Source organism: Excalfactoria chinensis, chromosome 4 (assembly GCF_039878825.1).
Source record: "Excalfactoria chinensis isolate bCotChi1 chromosome 4, bCotChi1.hap2, whole genome shotgun sequence".
Taxonomy (NCBI): Eukaryota; Metazoa; Chordata; class Aves; order Galliformes; family Phasianidae; genus Excalfactoria; species Excalfactoria chinensis.
In genome coordinates, this window is record NC_092828.1 from 23,584,316 (window position 1) to 23,610,669 (window position 26,354).

The 26,354-nt window shown below is 36.2% G+C and overlaps 1 protein-coding gene across 6 annotated transcripts in view; it reads right to left on the reverse strand.

Annotated features, from left to right (window-relative positions):
- The window catches only part of CORIN (corin, serine peptidase), a 117,224-nt gene that overhangs the window by 66,805 nt on the left and 24,065 nt on the right, over positions 1 to 26,354 (reverse strand). For 3 of the 6 annotated variants that reach the window (XM_072334880.1, XM_072334879.1, XM_072334881.1), the window contains exon 4: positions 12,349 to 12,559. In XM_072334880.1, coding sequence (XP_072190981.1) covers positions 12,349 to 12,559 — 211 coding nt within the window. Of the gene's footprint in view, positions 1 to 12,348; positions 12,560 to 17,260; positions 17,342 to 17,641; positions 17,708 to 18,259; positions 18,340 to 26,354 lie in introns of those variants that run through there. The other 3 variants (XM_072334882.1, XM_072334883.1, XM_072334884.1) reach the window with 3 other exon arrangements.

Sequence of the window (26,354 nt, forward strand, 5' to 3'; positions counted from 1 at the left end):
ATGATCACTTTATATTTCCGTAATTATTTCATTTGATAAAATTATAAACTGTTATATCTGAATGGAAGGACTTAGGAAAGGAGTCTTAAGCTCCATACAACACTTTAGTACTGAATGCAGAGTTAACTGCATATACATTTCTGGCTTCCCACTTCATTTTCAGACCAAATGTGCAGTTTTCCTGAAGTAGGTTACAGTATATTTGAACAAAGATGCACAATTAACCTCAAAAGTACTTTATAGGACTCACAGTCTGAGAAACAGCAAGCATGTTAAGGGGGAAAAATGGGCTCAAAGCTGGCCCTGGCAAAAGGCAGCAGCAGTTCAGTTCCCTTAAGGTGGGTGTCTGAAGAATGGCTCAAACTGTTTACAAGAGATTGAAGCCGAATTGTCTGGGGAGATTCACACTCATCTGCCTCACAGGGACTGAATGTAAAGATTTATAGCCAGTGCAGAAAGCCAATTCTCGTTTGTACATTCATGAATATTACATCTGCTGTCATTATGGTGATTCTTACAGATGATTCACATGAGGATTGTCCTTTCCAAGAGACTGAAAAAGCCTGTTTTACACAATGAGAATGAAAGAGAAGATGGAGATACAGAACAGACTGCCTGCAGCATGGAAAAGCATGCAGTCTGTTTATAGACTATGAGAACTTGAAAGCCTAAGAACCAAATAAGATTAAAAAAAAATTGGACTAGAATCTCTTCTACAGGTTCATATAGAAGTTTTAGGTTTTTTTCTTCTTCTTCTAAAAATAACAGGTCTAACTAAAATAAGAAATGAATCCTTCCAGATGTCATATCTGGTGGCAAGAGAAAAGAGACAACTAAAGAGTTACACTTGCAAAAGTCCTAGAACAGATCACTTATATCCAAGTGTATTACACATAACAAAGACCTCACACAGAACTTGAATAATATTTGGACAGAAGAAGGAAATAGGAATTTGTGATTTAAGTGAAAGTAGAAATGGGAACAAATCCAAATAGAGTTTTAGATTGGAAAGTCTCCTCCCACCCACCCAGAGATGAATGGAGGTGGCAGCAGCTGCTGTTGAATGTTCTGTCTTCTTCATCAGCTGATATGGAACTCAACAGCATCTCCTTCACACCTAGCAATATTTTTTTTGACAATGTAGCTAAACTCAGCTGCTTATCATCAGGATGGACGCATACACATTCCACAGTGTACTATCTTGACCAAAACAGAGCCACTTCTACCTGGACCCAGAAACAGAAACTCAGTGCTGCAGAGTATCCACTCCAATCAGTAGCTATTTTCTTCATACAGCAGCACCACTACTTACAGCTAAGCTGACAAAACCTTAACAATCCAAACCACCTGATTTATATCTTGTACAGCAGAATGATTCTCTTCTCGTCTCTTCTCGCATACCTAGCAAATTGCTATATAAATGTTACAGTATAGAACAGAAATTATTGCCATGAAAAAAAAAAGTTAGCAAAATTATTTAATGTTTTGGATCATAACTACAATTAGTTGAGATAATCTGACCTGAAAAAAATAACCAAAACTCCTTCAGAGATTTCTTGGTGATCTCATCACATAAGTCAAACACAGCAGTAAAAATAGGAGAGATGCAGTAAAGTAATTTATTAGAGCTATAGTTTAGCCAGGAATCACTGTAAATAAATATTACTAACAATAGTTGTATAATTATGAGCTATTTTTACAATCTTGTACCGTCTGCCAAAACCACTCCTAAATAAATCAAACTTCTGAAAACTTCTATGTCTGATATTTATCATACAAGTGCTGAATACATTTTTGATTTAGTTTACTCTGTAGAAACATCTCTTGGAAAAAAGAAAAAAAAAAAAAAAGAAAAGAAAAGTAGAAGAAACAGTTTCTAATATGCATAAGAATACAGGTTACAAGATTTTTCTGTTTTTTACATTGGCAAACAAAATTCACACCTGGCAAAGATAAGCTGTCTCAGTGAAACAGATGTCCACTGAACAGAGCATTCACACGAAGCCATTTCAACCACAGCATTGCTACAGAAATTCTTTATTAACGGTGAGTAAGATGGTGATTAAGTGGGCTGCAGAAGCTACACAAGGAAACTGAGCACTTAAGCATTGTGACATTCTAAGACTTCAGCCCCTGCAGCTGAAAATCCTAGACTTGTTGTTCCTAGAACCCAATACAATTCAGTCATGTTTGGGAAGCAGATTCAATGTACTTCAGAAATGGGACTTCCCTACAGCGCTCCTACCCACAAGACACTAACCACATCATTCAAAGTAGCACTATTTTGTGCAGTTTACACGCTGTGCCCAGCTGCTCTATATATTTTACTATGACCAGCATAATAAATAAATAATAATAAAACGTATCATATTGCTTCCTCACAATGAAGTTGTTTCACAAACAACTTGAGCTGGCATGAGCAAACACTGTCACAGAAAGAATGAAGCTCTCCCCTCAGATTGGTTTCAGAACCTCCCTTCATCTCACTTTTCTCCCTCATTCCCAATTTAATTCAGATCATTTCCCTGATCCTATTTATCATGGAAATGAACACTGCTACCAGAACAAGGAATGGGCAATGCTGAACTGGAGAAAAACAAGTACAGAAATAGAAAACTGTTACTTTTTGCAGCACTACCAAATTAAAATCAACTTAAAACCTACCATGAAATAGTCTGGAACATGGTTCTTTGGAGATGTTGTGGAACCTCTGGAAATGGTCCTGAGCAATCTGAACTATCTTTCAAGTTGGCTCTGTTCTTTGTGTGCTCAGCTCAGCCTGCAGGTAGTGGGGTGCTTTACCACTGCAGCCTCCAGCAAGACAGCAGCAGCTGCTCACAGGAGGGGGAAACATACCAGATACTTAACATTTCTTACTAACTGAACTCTCATTAGTTTTACTCTGCAGATAGTTTAAAGGTATTTGTTATTAAGGTGTTCTTTAAGAAAGGCTAACCATGAACTGAAAAGTATATGAATTCTTAGACAACCCTTTAAACACTGTTCAAGCTTGGTTTATTAACTCCTGCACAAGACAGTGTACCCACACCTACTAGAGAGATTATTTTCCCCCTCATCTACATCTTTCTGGTTTTGAGTCCAGATGCAAAAGTGTGATAGGAAGCTATCAATGTTGATTCTCCTGTAATGTTTGCTAAAGTGTAATGTCTTACTGACAGCTTACATGTTACATTTTATTAAATGAAATAAAGCTCATTTTGTAAAAAACAAGTGTGTTTTTCTATCACATATAATAAATTTTCAAATTAAAGAAAGGCTGTGCTCACTCTATGAATTGCCGTAAATAAATATTTCAGTTAATTAAATGATCAGTATCTGTTTATCAGAAACAATATATAGCATGCATAGGAGAAAGTAAGAAAGACCTGCACGCAATTCCCTGCTAACATCCCAGCTTAGAGACCAGACACCAGAGCTTATAATAGACAATACACACAGAAAATCGTTAGACCAACTGGGCTGGAGGCAATCAATCAGTAAAATATGCATTCATAAAATAATCAGTCTTCTTGATTTCTGACTCCTTCCCTTCTCTTAAAACCCCTGGGCAGTGTTGTGAAATATGTTTTCAAAGGGATGTTCTCATGCCCAAAATGCCTCAAAAAAAAAAAAAAAAAAAAAAAAAAAAAAACAGAAACAAACACTCCTCTTCTTGATAAATATAAAAAACCTTTTCTGTCCTTAACTCCTCACAGCTCACACACACAGATTATTTTGTGATCTGGGAAAATTCTCATGGCTAGTACATCAGATCAATGAAGAGGGTGAAATGCGAGGCCATTTCCTATGGCAAAAGCCAACTTCACACTCAATGGACCACCAACATCATTTTGGCCAATGTAGGATGCCATTGTCTTCAGCTCTAAATTACTTTTCTAGTTTTTAATTTTTTAATTAATTTCTGAAGTAATTGCTTCCTTCTGTACAACCACATGTCAGTAGCTGTAAACAGCCACTGTGTATGGGCAGAAAAAGGACAATTCTCTGAAAGGGTGAAAATATTCTCCACAGTGTCTAATTTCCGTCCTAATTTCGGTACATTTTGTCCCTGATCTGTCCTTCCCCTACACTGCATCTGCCATCTACTGGCACTGCACTGTAAAAGAGTTTGAGATAAGACTCCTTTTCAGGACATGAGATAAGACTCCTTTTCGGGGCTTTTTACATGTGGGACTGTAAAATGGCTCCAGGGCCATCCCCAGTTCCAAGCCTTTCATGGGTCCTTCAACACTAGTTGAGCCATGACCCTAACAGAAAAGCTTTCAGAGATTTACTATCAATCTCTTGTCAACTCAGGACATACAAGTAAAGACTTTTCTGGGATTTAAAAGATAAAATTTGTGAATTAATTCCTGCATGCAAAACCACAGGCCCATAAACTTTTTTAAAAACAGTAGGTTGCAGAGATTACTCTAAAGTAAATACATATTCTATTCTACTTCTCTTACTTCACACACTTGCAAGAACTGTGGCACAAACCCTACCACTTATTAACACAAGCTCCGTACCAGATTTCAACTTCTATTACTTGAATACTTTGAAAGACTGGAAAATCCCAGTGATTATAGAAGTTAGGCTTAAAAACTGTAACTAGTGCACTTTGTTTTCTCCAAAATTATACCCGTCTAAATAAAGGGTCATATGAGAAAGCATACCAACCAACTTTAAATATAGGCATTTTGACCAACCCCATGTCTTCATCTGTATTTTCCTTGCATTCTCTACAAAGATGAACTCCGTTTCTCATCTCTACACTGTCTCAGCCTTCCACCAAAAATGAGCAATGAGAATCACATATTGACTTCAAGGACTGAGTTCTGAGGGACAATGCAAATGCTGGTGTTCACTTTAGCATATTTCTTCTGCCTTGTAAGAATCAGTTTCACAATTCTAATGAAATAACACAAAGGACATTATTTATGAATAATACAGGCTGCTTTGAAAAGAAAACATATAAAAATGCAACACTAATTTCAGCTACATTATTACAGTTGTAACTTGATTCATCATTCTAAAGTTTTTTTCATTTCATGGAAACACGTTCAATGCCAGTCTTTCAGACATATGTATTTCTTTCTTTGAAGTCAGATGTAAACCAGCTGGTCTCACTTGTATCTCATAAAGAACATGTTCCATTCGTGGCACGGAAAAAATAAGATTTTCTTTCTTGATCAGTTAGCTTTAGTCAGAGCAGGAGTTGTGCTTTGAGAATTTGTTATAATTAATTTCACTGTGCAAATACTTCCTGAACCTGCATATTGTAGATATTCTTTTCTCATATGTATTTGTCAATTACGTACTCAGATTTCAGTTTGAACTAAAAGTTGATTCATTGTGTTTTATGCAGGAAAACAATTCAGGTATATTCACCATTTTCACTGAAGCATGGTTTCAACCACGACCTTGCATTTGACATTTGCTCTTATACGTAAACATTTTCAAAAGTACACAGAAATTGTTTATTGCTGTTTGATAAATATTCTAAACAAACATTGCTGTCATTTTGAACCTCACCCCTGTGCATTATACCTGCCAACCATTTCACTTTCTTGTTGCTCTAAGTCAATTCTATTTCACCTTGAATTAGTGCATGATCAGACTGAGGAGAGACTGGAGCTCAAACTGACCTGTTCTCAATACGTCAAATGTTGACTATCTGTCATTAGCAATTGTATCCTCAACAGTCTACTTCTGAAAGAATTAAACCTCGCAATTAATATTATAATCATTGGTGAAATTATTGGCAATCAGATGCCATATCAATTGATGCAAGTGCACAAGGAAGAAAAAAGCATGCAGTTATTCTTCTTGTCTGTGCTTTCACAAGTAACACACCTTGCATGTGTGCATGATCAGGTTTTGTTGGGTTTTTTTGGTTAAACAGAAACAGCTACACCAGTTTCCTCTGTAGAATGTTTAAAAACAACAGTGAAGGACACACACACACACACACACACACACACACACACACAAAGTAACAGTGGAAAAGCACATTATTTGTGTGGGCAAGCATTCACAACTATATCAGACACCTTCTCCCTAAGTTCTGGATTCATTATAAGAAAGGATCTGACAATACATGTTTTTCATTAGATGGATATCCAACATTGTGTGGTCACAACTGTGATACATGAACCACAAATACGTAAAAAACCAACGGCTGGATTATAACTCAGTTATATATTCAGAGAGATTCTTCAGCAGTGGGTTTTCTTGTACTGAATCAACCTGTCACATTCCCAAGGACTTTAAACCAAGATATGGCAAGATTTAAAGCAAAACACACATAGTTTCAGAGACTCTGGATACAAAGCACTTCATCTGTTAAAACTCACCTCTGTTTTATTCACATTATAGAAGTTGGAATTACTAGTCTTCTGAATCTAGGCTGAAGAATAGAACAGATCTCCTAAACAGAAAACTACTGTCAAAAATCTAGCCTGAATAGCCTCTTCAAGTCATGCTGACTTACTTGGTCTGTAGAGGCACTATCAAAAAAAAAAATGAAGCAATTTCCACAGTGTGTGAAAAGCCATACTGCAAACTTAGGAAACGAGCAGTTACCATTTGATATGCTTCTGAGAGCAGCCTTCACACACTCAGATCATGATAAGAAAAATTCTCACCGGTGCTGTAGCTTTAAATCAAACAGCAGCAATTCCAATGAAATCACGGCAAATTGCTTCTGTTTTATCTTGGCATATTTACTTGCTTTTGTTACTAAAATTACATAGACTAAAACAAGACTGAAATATGCAAGAGTAGAATTACCAATCAAAAGTCATACATATTCATACATATTTCATATACAACTGAACACATTATGGACTTTGAAAAATAGATATGTTGATAGCATCCTATTCAAAGTCCTAATATAAAAATTCTCTTTAGCTACCTGAACAAGATCTATGTAATTCAGTTAACATTTTCTACAAAGTACCATAAAGGCATCAGGAAACTCTAAGAAATTATTTTTTTATAAGATTATTATTTTTAACTTCTAAATGTTCACCATAATAAAAGAAAATCAATTAAAGAATCAACTGCACTGTAAGCAGAAGAAACAAAAACCGGAAGTCTAGAGGCAGTTCACAAAAGCAGGAAAACAACCATATCTGATATTCATGTCTTATAGAAAACAAGATATCCTGAGATCTCTTGCTATATGAAATTTGATTTTTTACTGTATTTTAAGAGGACATGAAAGGATTTTTTCTCATCTCAGATTTGTTTTCAGCTGTAAAACCGTATGCACAGATTTCCAGATTTGCTTTCTGGGCCTAACATTTCATACTAGCTTATGCCCATACAGAAAACAAATCATTTTTACTTTTGTTCTTTTTAAAAATTACAGAAAATAGATAAAGACAATGAGAAATAAAGAAAATTGGATTTCCCACTGTAGCTCTTTCCCACTATCTCCAACACTTCAAAGGGTAGGTGACGACATGAAAACTGTTTATAGCTTTGTACAATGTTTTCCCCATCAATGCAGTTTTCACTAATTATTTTCCCCTAGCCCCTACAGATCATATAGATCTCTTCAGCTTTCAGAGTGTATTTTTCTGTTATTAGTTACAGTTATTATTTACAGTTATTTGTCCCATGGAGGTTACAGCATAACAACAAGAACTGTTACATACAGAAAACGACATGACATACTCCTTTATAATAAAGAGCCTGAAAGTCAGAGAAAACACTTTCTCTTAATTACGCTGCTTTCTACTTTAGAACGAACCTAAGGAAAAAGAGAAAGAAAAAAAAAAAAAAAAGCAAGAATGCATGTTTGTTCATGAGTGAAGTAATTCTGCAGATTTTAATCAAGATAAAAAGCCAAGATCTCTGATGGACTCTTTGAGCCCTAACTTAAGATATAAACCATTTCACAACTTTACTTTCAAAGATGTCCAAGATGAAAAAAGCAGCGTGTAAACAGATGCAGAAATGAAAAGTCCGTGAGAAATCTACCTTGAGAGTATATTACCCTATTTACATTGCTCAAATACTGTTTTCTTGGCTGAGTTTAAATTTTAAGCCTGACCTTGGAAGATTCAATACTCTGGGGATACATCAATGGGAGACATTTGTTCTGCTTTCTGGAATACATTTCAGCACCAGAGATTACTGGAATTACCCTTTTAGAGAACACCAAGACAGAAAGGATCCACAGCCTTCAAGTTAATTCCTAATGCTCATTTTGAAACAAGCCATGTACATAGGCCTTAAGAATCTTCTACAGCTTTCTGTTTTACAAAGACTTTAGATGAAATGCAAGTACTTCCCAAACATAAGAATTATTGGAAAGTATCACTCAAGGAGTGTTTGCATTGTACAGTCATAGGCTGACCCACTATAAACTTTCCTAATTCTGAAACTTTGAAATTTTCTGTAAGCTCTAAGTCTATAGAACTTGCAGAATCCAATTGCTATAAAGAAACAAACAAGCACTGTATTGGAGTCACTGATCTTTGGCCCACTCCCAGAGATAAAGTAAAACTCATTTGCTTAAATCCTTAATGATAACCAGCAGCTCTGAGAACAGTTTTGCCTTACAACAAATGAAGCATCATTGTTGTCACTGGTGGCAATAGATCTAATACTAGGCAAAATGAAAAAAATTACTACCTCAAACATTTCAGAAGTTATCAGACACTGCAATGAGGAAAAGATTTCAATTTTCAATACAGACTCACATTTTTTTAGAAGTTCCACTGGACTGTGTTAAAACAGGTTTCGTTAGTCTAATTTTTAACTCATATTGGAAAGATCTCATCCAATCACTCAGGAAGATGTTTCATAATCTTTTAAAATGAAGAGCCCTACCCAAGTTACGAGCAAATGATAGCATTGCATTAATGCACTTCAACTTCCCATGTACCATTTTCACACAGGTTTTAGTTCTACTTAAAAGTAGCTTCTTAAAGATACATATATGTTTTAAAATAGTAGGGATAGTTGATTGAGCATCCACAGTTGCTGGAATGAAGTATAATTCTTTAGACTTTTATTTTACTGCCACACCTCATTCTCATCGTAGTAAGATTAAGAAGAATGATTTTTAATAGCAACAGTATTGTATTAGTATTCAGAAATTCCAGTACATAACTACACTGTGCGTTACACAAACACTGAAGACGCTCCCTGCCCAGAAACCTAATCTCCTTCATGTGATAATGAAAACAATGTTTATGAACACATGAAAGATAAATATGAAACAGAAATAAATTAAAACATCAGAGCAAAGCTGTGTAATGACAGCATATTGGATACCAAAGATTAGCGTTTGTAACTTCCCTTCTTGTTGCTTCTTGTAGCACATTGTTATAATTATTGCTCCCAATGCTGAAGCTGCCAACAGATTCTCTCAACAATACCTAAGAATAAACATCTGAGCATCACATGGTTCTCATTTCTTCTCTACCATGTAAGCAGCATTTGTCAAATTATGTTTCACATAAATTTGAGGGAATCGCACTGCAAAACCAAGAAGTATCAATAGATACTATTATCAGAGATGCTGTCAGTTAGGATAAAATATCATTAATTCACAGGAGGAACTAGAGATAATGTCAGTAACAACTGTTCTGCATACTAGCATATGTCTTATGACACTGTATGCTAAAAAAAAATCTTATTTCCAAAAAAGGGATACAACATGTGGACCTTTCCCTATTCATTATTCTCAGAGTCTTTTTACAGTGGCTCTTCTCCTTATCCAGATTCCTTCAGTATGTTCCTAATATTTACCAAATGACCCAGTTTAACAGATGTAGAACATTCCTGTCTCTTCCTTTTTTGTATTTGCTCTCAACACATATAAAATGAGTTTCCCTTATTATTCCAAGAGCTATTTATGCAAATGAAGGGATTTCTCCAGGGTCACTCCAGAGTCACAGACAGAATTCCCAAATTTCACTTACTTTTGACTTGTCTCATTGAGGTGAATTATTACTGAGGTCTAGAGGGAGGTATTCAATTACCACTTTATGCAGGTATTATATCTGTTTCTCCTGAAAATGTCTAGACTAAATTCTTATTCTGAAAATGAGATTCACTTATTTTAAATCACCTCATCTTTTGGATTTTACAGCAATAAATCTTAATTAACCTCAAAGTTTCCAACGTGACCTTTTTTCGAATATTCCCTGCTCGTGCTGACATAGTAAAGTCAATGCAAGTTGCTAATACAAGTAACAAGCATACTGAAAGGAAGCAAAATAAAGCTGTTCTGATTTCATAAATATTCAGTAAAGGCAAAACCTCTTGCTTCAAGTTCATTGTTCAACAACTATTGACACTGGGATGGCTTCACAAATCATTTAAGTCTATATCAAACTACACACAGAAACAAAACATGAGGCTCTATAGGCCTCACTTTTTTTAATATAAATAAATCATGCAAATAATGAGTAAAAATTAATATCGCACTCTGGTTTTTAAAAATGGAGCTCAGTGGGTGGAAAAACAGGAAATCACATCTAAAATAACGACATGATACTACTTCAAGTCATTATACTTGCATTTCAAGGGTACTTGTTTGCCTGCAATTGGATTCTACAAGGTAAGCTGTAATCACTAAAATCACTCAACTGCTTAGAGGGGGTAGAAAAAAATCTTAAAAAAATACAAGCTACCTAATGCAACTCATGTTTTTCAAACTAGATTTAACAAACCAAACAAGCATTCCGTAAATGTACCCTCTTATATATGTATAATAAATGTATATAAATTTATATGTATATAAATGTACCCTGTGATTACCACTCAGCCTTCATTTTCAGTGTCATCCATGACATGCTCTGAAGACATATGATTACTTAAAGTCAGATTTGAATGTAAGCCTGCATCATTTACAGTCTCACATTGCATATTTTTCCCAATCCACCTGCACAGTCCAGAACAGTTTCCAGAAAAATGGTGTTAAAATAAGAATCAAAGGAGACTTTGTGATCAAAATGACATTAACCTAGACATGGAAATCCGGCTCCATCTTTGATATTAAAAATAAGCAGGAGAAAGTTGCTGCTTTGAAAAAAAAAAATACATACACACAAAAAAAAAATCCTTACTCTTCAATCTCAAAATATTTTGGTTGATCCTCAAAACCACAACAAAAATCTACAAGTTCCAAAGTTCAGCTTAATTTTTTTTTTCTGTTCTTTGTAAATTAGCTGTCATAATGTAACATGCAAGAAAGTTATCTTCAGCAAAGAAAGATTATAAGGAAAGCTGAGACTTCTACCCTTTCACTTCTCCACTTATTTACTTGTAGTACTGAATTGGGGTGAGAGAAGAACTGTAATGAATCAGAGTGAGTTTAGCAGGGTTAATGGATTCTGTTGTGGAGGAAGCTTCAAGTACGTTGCCTAGACTTCAGTAGCAACTATATTATAGATCAGATTACCTAAAACGTAAAACTGCATTTTCATAAGTATCCCATCCCTATTCTTCTAAAATGTAGAGCTTACAGCATCTTAGTTATTTGTTATGTTAAGTGAATTGCTTTTTGAATTGCAACATTCTCTTCCAGTGAATTTTGTACAAAATTAAGCAAGGAGAAAGAGCTTGCTCACTCATTTACCCTTCACTTGTTCATCCTTCAGAAGCAGCAGCAGAATTGTGTGTATGTAAAAAAAAAAAAAAAAAAAAAAAAAAAAAAAAAAAAAAACCTTTGTTCCTTTTGGACCATACATTGATTTTAGCACTGCTAAACTCATTGACCATACTTCAGATTCAACTAAATGAAAATGGTGCATGTCTACGATAAAGTTTAACTATGTAAATGCAGAAATCAAGACATACTCCTTAACCTTCCCAAGTTTGTCACTCTGAATACATTCTGCTAACCTAATACCATAAAATGTATTTAAAAGATAAACTTTTCATAAGGAAAAGGCTAACAAAAATTGGAATGACTGTTGCCTTAAAAACAAAAATCTGCTTCCCTGACTTGAATTTTAATTTAACCAATATAGTCCACATTTTTTGTAAATGTTTTAAATATTTGAAGCATTTATATTGTTACAAAGCATTCTATTTTGAACCATACGGATTGGAGAGATGAGGTACAACAATTTCAGACCTCCTGTTAAGAAAATATACCTGACTACTCCAGGGTCATGCTTTAATTAAGTGCAGTGGAAACACTTTTTCTAACGGAATGTTACTGCAGTTGGCTTATTCTGGCAGAAATGCGAATACCTTTGACAGACAAGTTTTACAGTGAGAAGGTCATAGGCTTAGTTGGGATCTGCTCTTGTCTGATTAATAGAGAGTGTTTTCACCACAATTGGCTCTCATCACTGACTGATTTTTGTTTCCAAATACCTGTCATCACCATCACTGATGCATTCAGGAAGAGCAAGACTACAGCCAAACAGCATGATGTGTTGATAGCAGCTGAGACGACTGAGATAACTGAAGAACTTCAGGAACTTTTCCATTTCAATACTTTTGACAATGGAAAGAACTGAAGTTAGAGTCGTGTAGTTATACGGCAGCATTTGGCACTGGCTGTTGGTGATATTTATGCAGGCACCTGTGAAATCAAAACAATATATTTAGAACAAAAGTATCCCTATTTAATAGGTGTTTCAAAGTATGTATTGAATTGAGAAGTCAGCAAATATAGCATATAAGCAATGTCTATTCCTCACGGATAAGGTGACATTCCATAGTGCTATCACAACATTGTCCAAAAATGCACATCCAAAACCAAAAAGATTTCAAAGAAACTTGGTAGGCTAGCTTGAAAAAACAAATAAACTCATATTTTCACAATCGTCTGACCTTCTAAAAAGTCATACAAGAAATAAAACCAATTTCTTTCTGACACAGTTTGAATGAACCCATCATAGGACCAGTTTGGATAGCTTTTTCCTCTTTTTCCAATTTTGGCAGCTTTCCTGCCAAAATCATCAGCTTGCTTATCTACTTTTCCCCATCATGATGGTTCTCCCTTTACAGTCTTTCTTCTTCATCAACACAGGATTAGCTTGCTTTAATGGTTGATGAGTGTCCTGTCCTAAGCCATCATTGTCCCACTCCTGACCTATGTGATGAATTCTTTATCCGTTTCATTTTACACAAAGCAAGCTACCTCAGCTAAGTATGATCAACAGGTTAACTTAGTACACGATGTTCTTAAAAGTGAGTTTTGCAAACCATACATCAATTTCAGAATTTTAAACAAGAACAAACTAATAAAATCCAATGTTAATGACAACTTCCTGAGTGAGTAGATGAAGGCATTTCTTGGCTGTCTAGTCAAGTCTTGGCATATTTATTTATTTTTTTATATTCAGAGCACATTGTGCAATAAGCAGGGATCTCAGCACACTCTCAAGACTAGATTGCCACCAATCAAGCTGTAAAGCATCATGCTTCAGCAAAATTACCTCCTCAGATCTTCATTTCTGAGAGTGGAAAAGTCTTAAGAGCATTTGAGCTCTTGCACTTTTGATCAGTTTAGCAAACTGAACGGAAGTAGTGTTGAATGGAATAGGAGCTTTCCATCAATCAGACATTTCAGAACTGGCTTCTTACATGCTTGTTTGGGGATGTAAATTACATAGGATACAATTCTAACCATTCAACAAGTCTGCCTCTGCAGATACTGCCAAGTATTTCTGAAAAATAAAACCAGTGATGGAAATTCAGTTCATAAACACAAGCTGATTATTTTTAAAAGATGGAGATCTGTCATCTCTTTAATAACTGCTCACTTCATGGCTTTGCACTGTATCTTGATCTTCTATAAAAACTTTTTTTGTGTATGCTATATATGTTACTTTAATAATTTTTTTTGCCATTTACTTGTATTGCAAAGATTCTTTCTTTAGAACACTTTTATTGCTTGGGAAAATGTGACGTGAAAACAAGTGTAACTGCACCAAGTCCATGTTTTCCATACTTCTAAATCAGAAAGTGAAGTTTCCGGGTAACAGCAATTGTTTCGTGACAGTGTCATCACATACCACATTCTCACCACAGTAGAACAGTAAGTGCTACAGTCTCGGAAACTTTCTCTGTCAGATTAAGGAATAACACTTTGCATACTCACATGTTTAGTTTTGCATAGGGCTACTTCGCTAATTAGGAGAAGTACCCCACTGGCTCACTTATACAGCACAGACCTACAGAGCACAAATACACAGCTAGTACTCAGGACTGTAACCCAGGAAAAGGAGAAGTCTTGCAGTTTTACAGGGGACCTTACTGAATTTTCCAGTTTCCCCTAAAGTGATACACAAATGTATTAGTTGATCACACTTTGAGTAACACGTTATTTCACAACAATGTTTTTTCACCCAAACTGCAACCAGAAGAGAATGTACAGATTCTTTATTCTGATTATTTGCATAAACAAGTCCTTCCATTAATTCTTGCACCAAGCCCAATAGTTTGTGATAGGTAGAACATATCTTTTAGACAGCCAAGGCTGCTCAGTGCCAAAATTGCTCAGTATGTTGGCAAACAGTGATGTAAACACAGAGCAATAAATATTTTATGTTAACAGCCATTAAAAGCAGGAGAAAAGCCTTTTTAAGTAAATTTAAAAGGAACTGATTATTTAACGAAGAATAGTATTTAAATAGAAATGTTAAGCAACTAATGAAAAAAATCAATTTTTGGAATTAATAACAGTATTTTTCTAAAATAAACAGAAATTCTGAATGATGAAAAAAAATCTTGCATTGACAAAACCAAAGAAATAAGAAAATCATGCCGTACACCTCAAAATCAAATTGCTAAATTCTGCTCTACTTGTACAGCCTAAGTGTATTTTATAAACCACACTTTTCTCCGTTGCTAGAATGCTAATCACGCACATAAAAAAATCCAACTGATACTGTAACACCTTAACAATAAACATGTTCCCAGTCAAGCAGGTAATAGGTCACAAAAGAAAAGAAACGTATACAGGTACAGAAAATCCTTAACCTATTTGTTTCCTTTCTCCAGTAAAGATTCATTAATTACAGGGAGTACAAGGCACATGATCTACTTCTGGCATTACCTACATGGGAGAAAAATGAGCAGTGAATAAGAACAACATGTGAAAAAGCTGCTGATCAGAGCAGCACGGCTCCTAATTATATGGGTCATTTCTGACATTCATCTAAATGAAGAGTTTTCTGCTTATCCATGGCTATTGCCAAGCAGACTGAACTGGCAACAAAAGGACTTCCTTCCACTCCAACAATTGCAACACAAGTCTGTGGCTTCATATTCAGAACTGCTTAAACTAATTTAAACAACATATTTTTCATTTTCCCCCCTCTGAATTGCTCCCAGGCTGTACTTCCTATAGACTGTTACCGCATAGCTACAAGTGAACTGGACCAGAGGACTGAGCTGCTTGAAAATAACTACCCAAAAGGCAACATTTATGGCAGCCTCAAAGAAACACAACTGAACTGCAGCATAAGCCTGATTGATAGCTTCAGTTTTAAAACACTCAGCCTTCTCTTCACATGGAATGATTTCTCACTCAGTAGTGGTTCTCACTCCTTTTTGAAGCCACAGAATGAACCATCTCTGGGAAAAATACAGCCTTTCCTCTATCCTGCCTTTTTATATATCTCTATATTTTTTGAGAGGCTGGGGAGAAAATTAATCAGTTCACATAGGTCAGATCGTTATAATAGCTTTATGGCAGCAAAAACATTTTTTCTAGGACTGTGGAAGGAGTTGGTTATCAGTGGGAAGGAACAGAGCCTGCTCTCAGCAGCAGAAGCAATGCTTTTGCAAACCGTGCATCATTGTCCAGCGCCATATAGAGTTCTGAAAGGGTTAGGTAAATTTGCACTGAAAAAGAAAGTAGATAGCCTGCTTTTCATATCCCAGAACTTGATATGGAAATGACCCTCATAAAATGAGTTATTTTTCTAAATTGCCACATTCTTCTGACCTTCAGAGGTTCTTGCAATTCTGCTTGATTTCAAAATCTCATATGTGAGATATATTAAGATACATACTGCCTTTTTTTTCTTCTGCTCTGTTGCTATTGCGTATCCAGATTGTCATGGACTTTTGCTGTAGATCAAAGGAGCACAGCACTCCACCAAGAATCTGAACTTTCCAGCAAAACTTGTTTCCAAAACTCATTGCTATTTTCAAAAAAATTAATTCCTCCTTTAACTTACTACATCATCCTGGTACATTTTTCTTTTCAATTAAAATGGAAGACAGATTTTCTTAGCCTACCTCTCTTGTACAATTCACTTGGGACAGAACCTCTGATATTGTATTTCAGATGTTTTTTCCATAACTCAGGAAAAGTGGCCCATTTTCTTCTGGTCCATTTCAACAGATGCCAGGAACTACAATCTCTCCTTTGGAATCAGTCCAGTAGGGAAATCTACAAGTTTTCCTAGTTCAAGTGTCATTAGCTAAAATCAACTATTTCACGACAAAAACAGTCTCTGCAATTTTTTCATGTTAACATTGAGTTGAACACATGATTTCCACAACTCCCAGCAGCCTAACATGAGGGACAGCTTAGTTGCTGATTGTGTACATTGGGTTACTGCTCCAGACTGAATACATTCTCAGATCCTTCTTAACATTTTTCCACACTCACAGAAAAGTTGTGCCTTTGTTCTTTTCCAGCACATATTGTACATAACGGAAAACATCAACTGATCATTACAGAACAGCACACGTTCACACTACATTAGTGAAGAAAATAAAAAGAATACATATGTTTTCTGGAGAAAGAACGCCAACATTTTTCTACAAGAAAGAGCACCATTGGCAAGACTGAACTTGTCTGTTTCTCACAGCTTTCTCAGTATTATGCTCCGGTGTCCAGGTGTTTGGAATGGGGCTTGAAGGGCCCCTCCATGATGTAAGACCAGGGCTGCCCTAAGCCAAATACTGTCAGTTCCAGTGGCCCCACCACAGGGCATTTTTGGGCCCCATCAAAATGATGGCACCTCTAGGAAAGCATGTTTGAGAAAGAACAAAATGCTGCAAAGGAGAGGTATTGGGAAACAAAACAAAACATGTTAGATATAGTCCTGCAGATTAGAGAAGAATGAGGGAGAAGAGGCACTCCAAATATCAGAGCAGAGATTATGTAGCCCATGGAAGAGCACTGTGAATTGAGAATTGCTCTGCAGCTCATGAAGAGGAGCACAGTGAAACAGATTTCCACACTGTACAAGACTCCATGCAGATGGCTATGCTCAGAAGGAACTGTAGCCCACAGGGACTGATGTTCAAGTAGACTCACCATAAGGTACTGCAGTCCAGACAGGGCACCCATGTCAAAACTGTTCTGGAAGGACTGCAGGACTGGTTCCACATTGGAGGACTGGAGAAGCATAAGGAGGAAGGAGCTGCTCAGAGGAGCTGTTACGAACTAACAGCAACTCTCACACACCATAACACATACCATGCCAGTCAAGAAAGAAGGAGTAAAGGTGAGCAGTTGGGAAGAAAGACACACTGGGGGAAGGTTGTTTTGCTTTTATCAGTTTCTCACCACTCATCTCTGTTTTGAAATATCAATGAATTCTATTTATCTTAACCGTAATGAGTTTGTCCTGTCTGGCACATCAGTTGGTAAGTGGCCTCCTAGTCTTTAGCTCAACCCACAAGAAATTCTACTTACATTTTCCACCCATCCTGAAGAGGAGGTAGGAGTGAGACAGCAGCTGAGTGGACACCTCACAGCCAACTGAGGTCAACCCAAAACAATAATGCCCACTTAGTTTAAATATCTACTTCAAGAATAAAATGGCTTATTACGGCTTAAACACTATGTTGAATAGAATTCATATTTAAAACTAGTTACTCAGAAATTACCTAAAGATAGTGAAAAGTGCTCTATACATTGATTTTGAAGATTTTGCATCACTGTTAGGCAATTAAATCTTCTATATATGTACTGAAACATACCAAAGCTTCAAAATGCAGAAAATAAGAGCACAGAAAAAAACACAGACCAAGACAGATCACCATCTTATATTCAGAAAGTATGTGTATCAGTCCAGGACTCAGACAGTTCAAGATGTCTTTGAAACTACTAGGTGTGTATGATCTTCTGCTCAAAATGAAATAACTCATTTTTAAACTGCTGAAAGAAGACTACTGCCTACTTGTATATACGTTTAAGTTGTTAAATTATTGTTTTGTATGTACGCCATTTAAGTGCCAAAATGCCACAGTCACAATTGATAAGACATGCTGACAATAACTTTGGTGGTAAACCAGCCAAAAGCTACCTCACCCTGTATTTCAACTGAGTCACATCTTCAGGGAGCCAGCAAACAGCACTGCATGCCTCTGAGAAACAGGAGCAGGGTCTCTTTCTCAGCAGTATTAACCTTTTAATGAAACCCAGGTGACTCATAATAGATTACATGTGGGTGAGGAGGGAGGTAAGATTTTGAACAGCAAACCTCTTCAACAGATCTAAAATAGAAGTAAAACTCCAAGGCTAGTTGAAAACAATTGTTGTGCATTTAAGTTAGATCAGCTAATGAATTATGCAATTTGAAAGAAATGAGTGATTCTCAGCTCCATAGTTACCAAAGGGAAAGGTGATAACGACACTGACCACCTGCAGCAGACAGATAAACAGTTCATTATCTCCCGGGTCGCAGAGAGAGTTAGCCATGAAGGACATATAACTTATATTTTAGATCAGAATTTAAACGTTACTGTACTGTTTTAAAAAGGTAATCTGTGGATTGCTGTACAGAGGAAGTGATGGAGCACCACATCCAGTCTGCATCAAACACTTTTTGCAAAGAGATTTATGCAGTTCTCAACTCTTAACTCATTTATTCTACTGACCAAGGAATATTGCAGAAAACTGGACTTTTCAATAAGCATTTGGAGCCCCCAGTTCTTTCACTTAGGCACTTCCAGACACTTCCCTTCTTGGCTGAGACACATATTCACTTCTTTAATCCCTTAGGCAGGAACAGCTGAGAGCAGGTAAGTTCATTAGCTAAAGGTGAGGCTGCGTACCCACCCCCATGAGGTGTGACCTGGCCTATATTCCAGATCTGGTATTTTGATTAGCGATTTCCTAATAGCCATTTTATTGGGATTCTTTAGTGAAACTGGAGACATATTTCAAGGAACCCACCATTAAACAAACAAAAAGCACAAAATGAAATTGATTTTAGGATTCGATCAATCATTAGAGACTACTGGACTGCATTTTGCTCTCATTTTGAAAGACGTACATTACATTACTATTATTGATAAGCTTTGTTGAAAAATAAAAAGGGGTAAGAATGTAAAATAAATGCTGGCTTCCACAGGACCCGTGGGAGAAGGCATGCAGATGATTTTTTTAACATGTGTTTTCAACAAATGAACATGAAAGTCAGCGTGATTGACAACAATTAATTATGTATCAATACTGTTCAAAACAAAGCAGTGCTTTGTAAAAGACTTACAATGGTTGAGAAATTCAACAGGCTGTGAATAAGACAGTACAGTAATAGAGTATACTTGAGCTGTCCTATTTGTCTCTGGTTAATTAACTCTCAAGAACAGTCAAATTGCTTTTCTGATACAGTGATAACTTAGTGCTTACCTCACTTTCAGACAAAAATAATGTAGCAAACCCAACTTAAGGCTTCCTATGAGATTTGTCTAGAAACCAGGGACAAACTGCAGCACCTCACTTCCAAAGCAAAACACTGGAAGTATGTTAAATCTATGCTTTGCTAACTGTAATTTCCTGCTTGGGGGTTTGCAGGTGGAACTTAAGATCCTGGTGTACTGAGGATCTGCCTTAGCAAGGACTGAACTAACTGGCTAACAACAGACTTAGCAGTCTAACAAATTTCAGCTTGTGTTCCCTGTGGAAGATTTCCAGAGCTATGGTTTTCAAAATTGTTTGTGATTAACTCATTGCGGCATAGGCAGCTACTGTCTGTAAGAGACAATTTACTTTGAAGAGAAATACTGCAGCCTAAATATTCGGAATTTCACTGCACATTTGTTACAGTCTATTTTGCAGAACATGGTGTAGGACATTCTGGGCCCTTTCTTTTTTCTGAGGGGCTGCTATTGACTCTCCTACCCGTATCAGTGCAATTTTCTTTTGGGTATCACATTTTAAAAATATTTCTACAGCTACATTTCAAATGCTTCTGTTCACAGGCAAGCTTAGCTATCAACACCAGTGGAATCATTCCTTAGAGTTCCAATTGTTCTATTTGATCGTTTCGTGAACAAAGAAGAACATTGACAGTCTTTCATAGTCTGAAAAGATAGTGGACAAAAAACACCATGTTTTTTGTTGTTTTTCTGTATGCATATAAGGAGTAGATTAATATACAGGTGTCTAAGAGCTTAACCTAATTATCATGATTGTTTTTTAATCCTGTAATTACAGAAAGTATTCATGGAAAGAATCCTGAGAGGTTTATAGCCAACCTGCTACTCTGAGATTGTTACCAGTGCATTGTCAGCCATGGCTTTGTCTGGTTGAGTTTTGGAAATTTCCAAGGATGGAGATCTCAGAGCCTGCATGTATTGTAATTGGTTCCACAGCTGCACCACTCATCTGGTGAACTTTTTCTTATTTTCTAGTCTAAACTTCTATTATTTCATTTCACTAGAGAATATGATTAGGAACTTTTAATTATCAGTTGCAATAAAGGGGAAGGAAACACTTTGCATACAGATTAATAGCAAAAAAAAATCTTTAACAGTATTGGCTAATTTATCACTTTTTCAAATTCTCATTCTCATTGTGGTTTCAGGTCAAGTTACACATTACATCGTTCTTGGATTTCACATGATTATGAAACATGGCAGCGACTGAAAAATGCTTTCTGTTGTAATGGTGCTTTGACATTCCTTTTGGACAATAACACAGATCTTTCCATGTTATACTAATGACAGCTCTATCTCTACAGCTGGCTGCACTCTCTCTACTGTAAGATAAAACAGACCATGCAGAAGCATAAAGGAGATCAACTTCAATAAAAAATAAAATCACACCCAGCTATCAGATATAAGATGTGCCTTTTGAAACTGTGATAAGCGCTTATAATATAGAACAATACTTGCATCAACAACATCTTTTTGTTGAAATAACCACATAGCTGACTTTTCAGAGAAGCTGATAGATCTGAAAAGGAAGTCACTGACTATAATTCATAGCCAGTTATCTTAGGGTTGCCTTGTGTTCATTGATCCCATCCTTGGGAGTTTCATAACAGGCTGGCACATGACTTCTTGCTTACCCACTTGCTTAGTTTGTTGTTTAACTTTGACTAAAAAATACCTTTAAACTACAAGCAACAATATGTTAAAAATAGATACATAAGTAAAGCATAATGGATACATAAAAGCAAAAGGCATAAGGCTGAAAAGATTTCTGTTCTTTACATTTAAATGTTTTAAAGGTGCGTATGTTTTAACTGGAGAAACATATGCATGTCTTTTAAAAACTGGAACAATGCTGACTTGGTAGTTATTTCCAGTGAGGGAGTCTCCTGTTCTAAAGTCAAGAATGTGGATGAAAGGCTGAAGAGTAAAGATCGGTAAATAAGTGAAAATTGAATTTTAGCGTGAGTGTGGTCATTATTTAGAGTACTCATCACAATGTTGATTACAGTAGATATTTCTAATTTGTTAGATTTGATTTATAGATTAATTTGATAGATGCAGAGCATTGTTTGACCCAAGTGTATTTGGACAGATGATCATCTACAAACAAAAATATTTGCAATCTGAGATGTGAAGTTATTAAAAGGAATTAAAGGCTCAGGCCTATCTGGAGGTAAATGTAAGAAAGTGTTAGCAACCTCTTTACAATTTTCACATAATTCTTCAACATTTTTGTCAAACTTCCAGTTGCTTGAGAGTGGCAATCCACCAGGCATTAAAAGTTAGTTAGCTTTATCTTTCTCATAAACCAAAGTTTTAAGGATAAATCTACATATATTCTACATAGAGAATGATTACACCTAAGAACATTTTGGATTACACTGTCAGATAATTTACAATAGAAATTTAATGGTTTCTTGCCCATTTGGATAAATTTTTCTTGCCCGTTTTTTCTTGCCCATATGGATAAATGTGCCCATTTATCCATAGGAAATGCTTGTTTTGTATGAAAAAAGAAAGCAGATGAGTGGCCAAAGTTCTGGTTTAGGACTTCGGACACCACAGTTTGTGATCTTCTTTGCCAATCTGAAAGACCAAAACTATTTTTGCTCCAGGAGAAAATCATGTTTTAACAACATTTTTCATTTTTATTGAGAACAAGATAAATATCTCTAAATATCTATCACTGTTAATACCCTTAATATGATTGGGTTTGCTCCAACTTGTTTGAGTAATTAAACATAAATTATGATAAAAGAAAAAGTGGTTAATTAGGTCACTGTTTCAGAGACTAGGGATTAGGGAGATGAAAACCTATGGTCTGACTTGGAAAGCTGCTACTGAGTACCTTAGCTTGGAATGAGCAGCACAAGGCAAGGAGAGAGAAGCAGGGAATTTCTTGTTTCATGCCATCCACAACACATCCCTTCCAGCTATCCCCGAAGTGATTCTCATATTGCTCTTCTCTATCAGAGAGAGAGCTGAGCCAGCTTTGTTCTTCATAGCTTATGGCAATGGCGGAATACCAAATGAGAAGAAAGGAGTGCTGGTGAGAGAAAAATGTTTATTTAATGTGTGAATTAGATATTGTTATATTACAATAAAGGATGACCTCTAGGCAGAGCAGGGTGTTGCAAATAAATTGCTCCATTTCAAATGTGCATGAAACATGAAAGAGATTTCTTACTACTATTGCTACTACTCTACATAACAAGCATATCAGTGGGTTTTTTTTAGGAAGAGTAAAAGCTGCAAACAAGCAAGCATAAAATATATGCTTTTTCCACTGATGCTCACAAAGTCTATAAACAGTGTTTCACTTTTGTAAATGCACTTTCTCACATCACTCCTACAAGCAACCATTTAGGGCTTGTTGTTGATCATCCTCTTATACGTTTGCTTAAGTGCAGGGGGTAGTTGAACGGGAATCCATGATCACCTGAGACTCACACCTTTTCCTAGCGTGCTCTATTCAGTATATTCAGAAATAGTCAGAACTGGAAAAATACATCCCTTATTTCCATACAACTCACTCAGAGCTGTGCCAAGGGCAGGCTTGTGTGCTGCTTGCCAGAGCACTGGGCCAGCTGGATGCCAGGCCCTGCAAAGAAAGGGATGGTAGAAGATCAAGCTCAGAGCACTTTGTCATGTTATTTTTCCTATTAGTATTTGAATATGGTCACAGTTATCCATGTGTGTTTGAGTATGTGAAAAGGCTGCATGGCTAGAGAATTTTTTTTTAGGAAGAATGCCCTTTTAACTTTTCCTGTCTCCCCAGATCAGTATTATAAACCAGAGAGTCTGCTCCACCTGAAATGAGAACATCACTCTCAATCTGACACGAGGTGTCTCCTGGTCAGCCTCCCACTTTACCGCATAAATGCAGCTGACTTTTGTTTCAAAGAGAAAAAAGTACTGATGAAAGTGTATTGATATTTATCTTTACTATTGCATACACCTCAAAAGCCACTGATGAACCTAGAACTCTCTCACTGACGGTTTTGCTATCAGGAAACTCTCCTTTCTAGTGACTTAAGACCAGGGACCATGCCTTCCATATGACACATTTAAACCTGAACTCATACAAACTCTAATCTCTCAAGAAGAGAAATTCATGCCTACTGTACTCTTTCGCTGGCAAGAAAGAGAGGTAATAGAGGATACATCTGATGCAGAAACTAGCTTTTGCAAGGAACCACCACGAAAAATCATAAGAATCTAGGGCAAATAAGGAAACAGTCACCTAGGAGTGTAACAACTTCTGTCAACATAAAGGCTTGAGGCTTCCCAAGTCAACACTTAACAAGTTAAAACTAGACTATTGGGTTTAAAAGCCTGAAATAGATCAACTCATCATGAAGTTTGCCAGGCATTTCCATACTTTCTGGGTTTCCCGTTATTCTGTGACATAGCTATGTATTCTGTGAAGTTGTGGCTATTTTTTTTAACTTAGTCTGATAACCAAAATACACCGTGCACCTACCAATATAACAAAAAACACTGAAAAACTACTGCCTGTTCTTCTTCAAGCCACTCAGAAATGTAGGGACAGTTTTCCAGGAGGAAAGATTGTCTTATTCATATTTAGTGTTTCCTTACATCTAAGCCATTACACAACTCTACTCCCTCCCTCCCTTCCTTCCTTTTTCTTCCCCTCAGTCGTGAAGGCAGCAGAGAGTGCAATATCTCATATACACATTTTAGGTAGGTTACTCAGTACAAGTAGGAATGTTGTTACTCGACTATTCACTGTCTTCCTGGATAATTTTTAGGGTAGAGTGTAAATTCAGCATTCACACGGAACCCTATGAGACTCCTTTGGTAAACTTCCCAGTGGAACAAAATTCATTCATAATTTCTCTGTATTTGTATGAACAATTAGTCTAAAAGACAATTCTCTTTAAGAATTCTCAGAAAAGTCTCTTGTTAAAGAGCAAGTATGCTGGATTAACCAGAAATGTAATTTACTTCTTCAAAGAACTTTCGAGACAGTGAGGTATTGCTTCCTCTTGTAAAAGGAAAACAAACATATTTGTCTCTTCTTTATTGTATCATTCATTTCCATTTACCCATTAATATATTCTTGACTAGAATTTCTGACAGAACACTTCCTTATGCTTCAAGGACTTTTAAAATAATTGATGTCATATGTGCAAAATTTCATTCCACTCTAGCTAGTAATTCAACAATGTCATATTTGTGTTATTTTAAAGTCTTGGGTGAATATCATATAGTCACAGTTTTTATCATTTCTCTTATTAATGTTCTCTAGCATATTTTATTGAAGATGTGATTCAGCATTATAGCAAATCCAATAATAAGGTAATATTAAGATCAGACCAAAAATGTTATAGCCGCATTACTGCCATTTCAAATGTCTTCAGAGAATTTTGTCTGGCTAGTTTTGCACTGGCAGCCTCTGTGTTGTATGACATATCCTGCATAAAAACATCACAAAGTCCAAATTATGCTCTCTTACTAAATCCTCAGTAGTGCACTCACCTGACCACATCTGAACCAGATGAAACCTGTCCTGATGGATGATCTGCTAGTGTGTGTTGATGACAGTGAAACATCAGCCTTGCACTCCATTTGCAGATTAATTTCCTTATGAGATATTCCTAAAAAGCTCAAATATCCATTTTACATTGACCCAGAAGAGATTACATAAATTACTGGAAGAAAATTCAGCGGGACTCACTACAGGTCACTGAAATTTGCTACCAAATAATGTTGAGATGTTTCTATATGCTAGTCCTAGTTTATTCTTTTGGCGCCACTATGCCAAAAATGTATATCTCTGTTTCCTGATTTTCTCCATCTCCCTCAGCAAGAGAATACACAAGAATTCCTTGGACATCAAACCATGTTGGAGTTCTCTCTGGGAAGCAAAGTTTAGCAGGAGAGACCAAAGAAACCAAGAATTGTAAGGAGATAATTTGCAAAGGCTGGTACAAGGGTGAGATATTGGGAGATGCCTCATGATTTCTAATCCTCAATGCTTTGTAAAGCAATGGGAACACAAAATTATTCAGACTAAATTATCCTGGGTCCCCCAAGTACATATATATAGTATGTAGAATACTACACACTGAATGCGGTAAATTAATGAACTACCAACAGGATACAAGTATACATTTACATACATTTGTTTGATTTTTGGATGTGAGAAGAATAAACAAGATACAATTCTATTAAAGAAAAACTAGCAGATGTCTTGTATAGAAAGCCTAAACCATTCCAACAGCTTGTAGAATCAGTACACAGCAGGAGATTGAAAGTAAATGACAAATTATTGATTCACAATAAAGAAACACCCTCAAAAGGAATGTTTTCCATGTGCCAGGTTAAAATAAATATACATACATACATATATATATATTAAAGATTTTCCTCTTTTACTTCACTCTGGGAACAAAAAGGAACATAGAAGAACTCTCACAACTTTCATCTGCTTTTATGATGATGGGGGAGGGGGGGCGGGGGGGACGACAGGATAGTAAAGGAACAAACTCCTGAAGGTGGAACGTTTCTGAAGAAAACAGCAGAGCAAAAAAATCTGTGATGCAAACAATCTGATCACTCACACCTGAATAATATGTTTGTCAGGTAGATAACTAATATCAGATCTAAGTATGGAATCCAACAGAGGAATGACACACATTCTCCTCAAAACATCATATAATTCAGTGGCTTTTTGGAAGAGATCCCTACTGACAGACACCATCTCTTCATTTTCATTT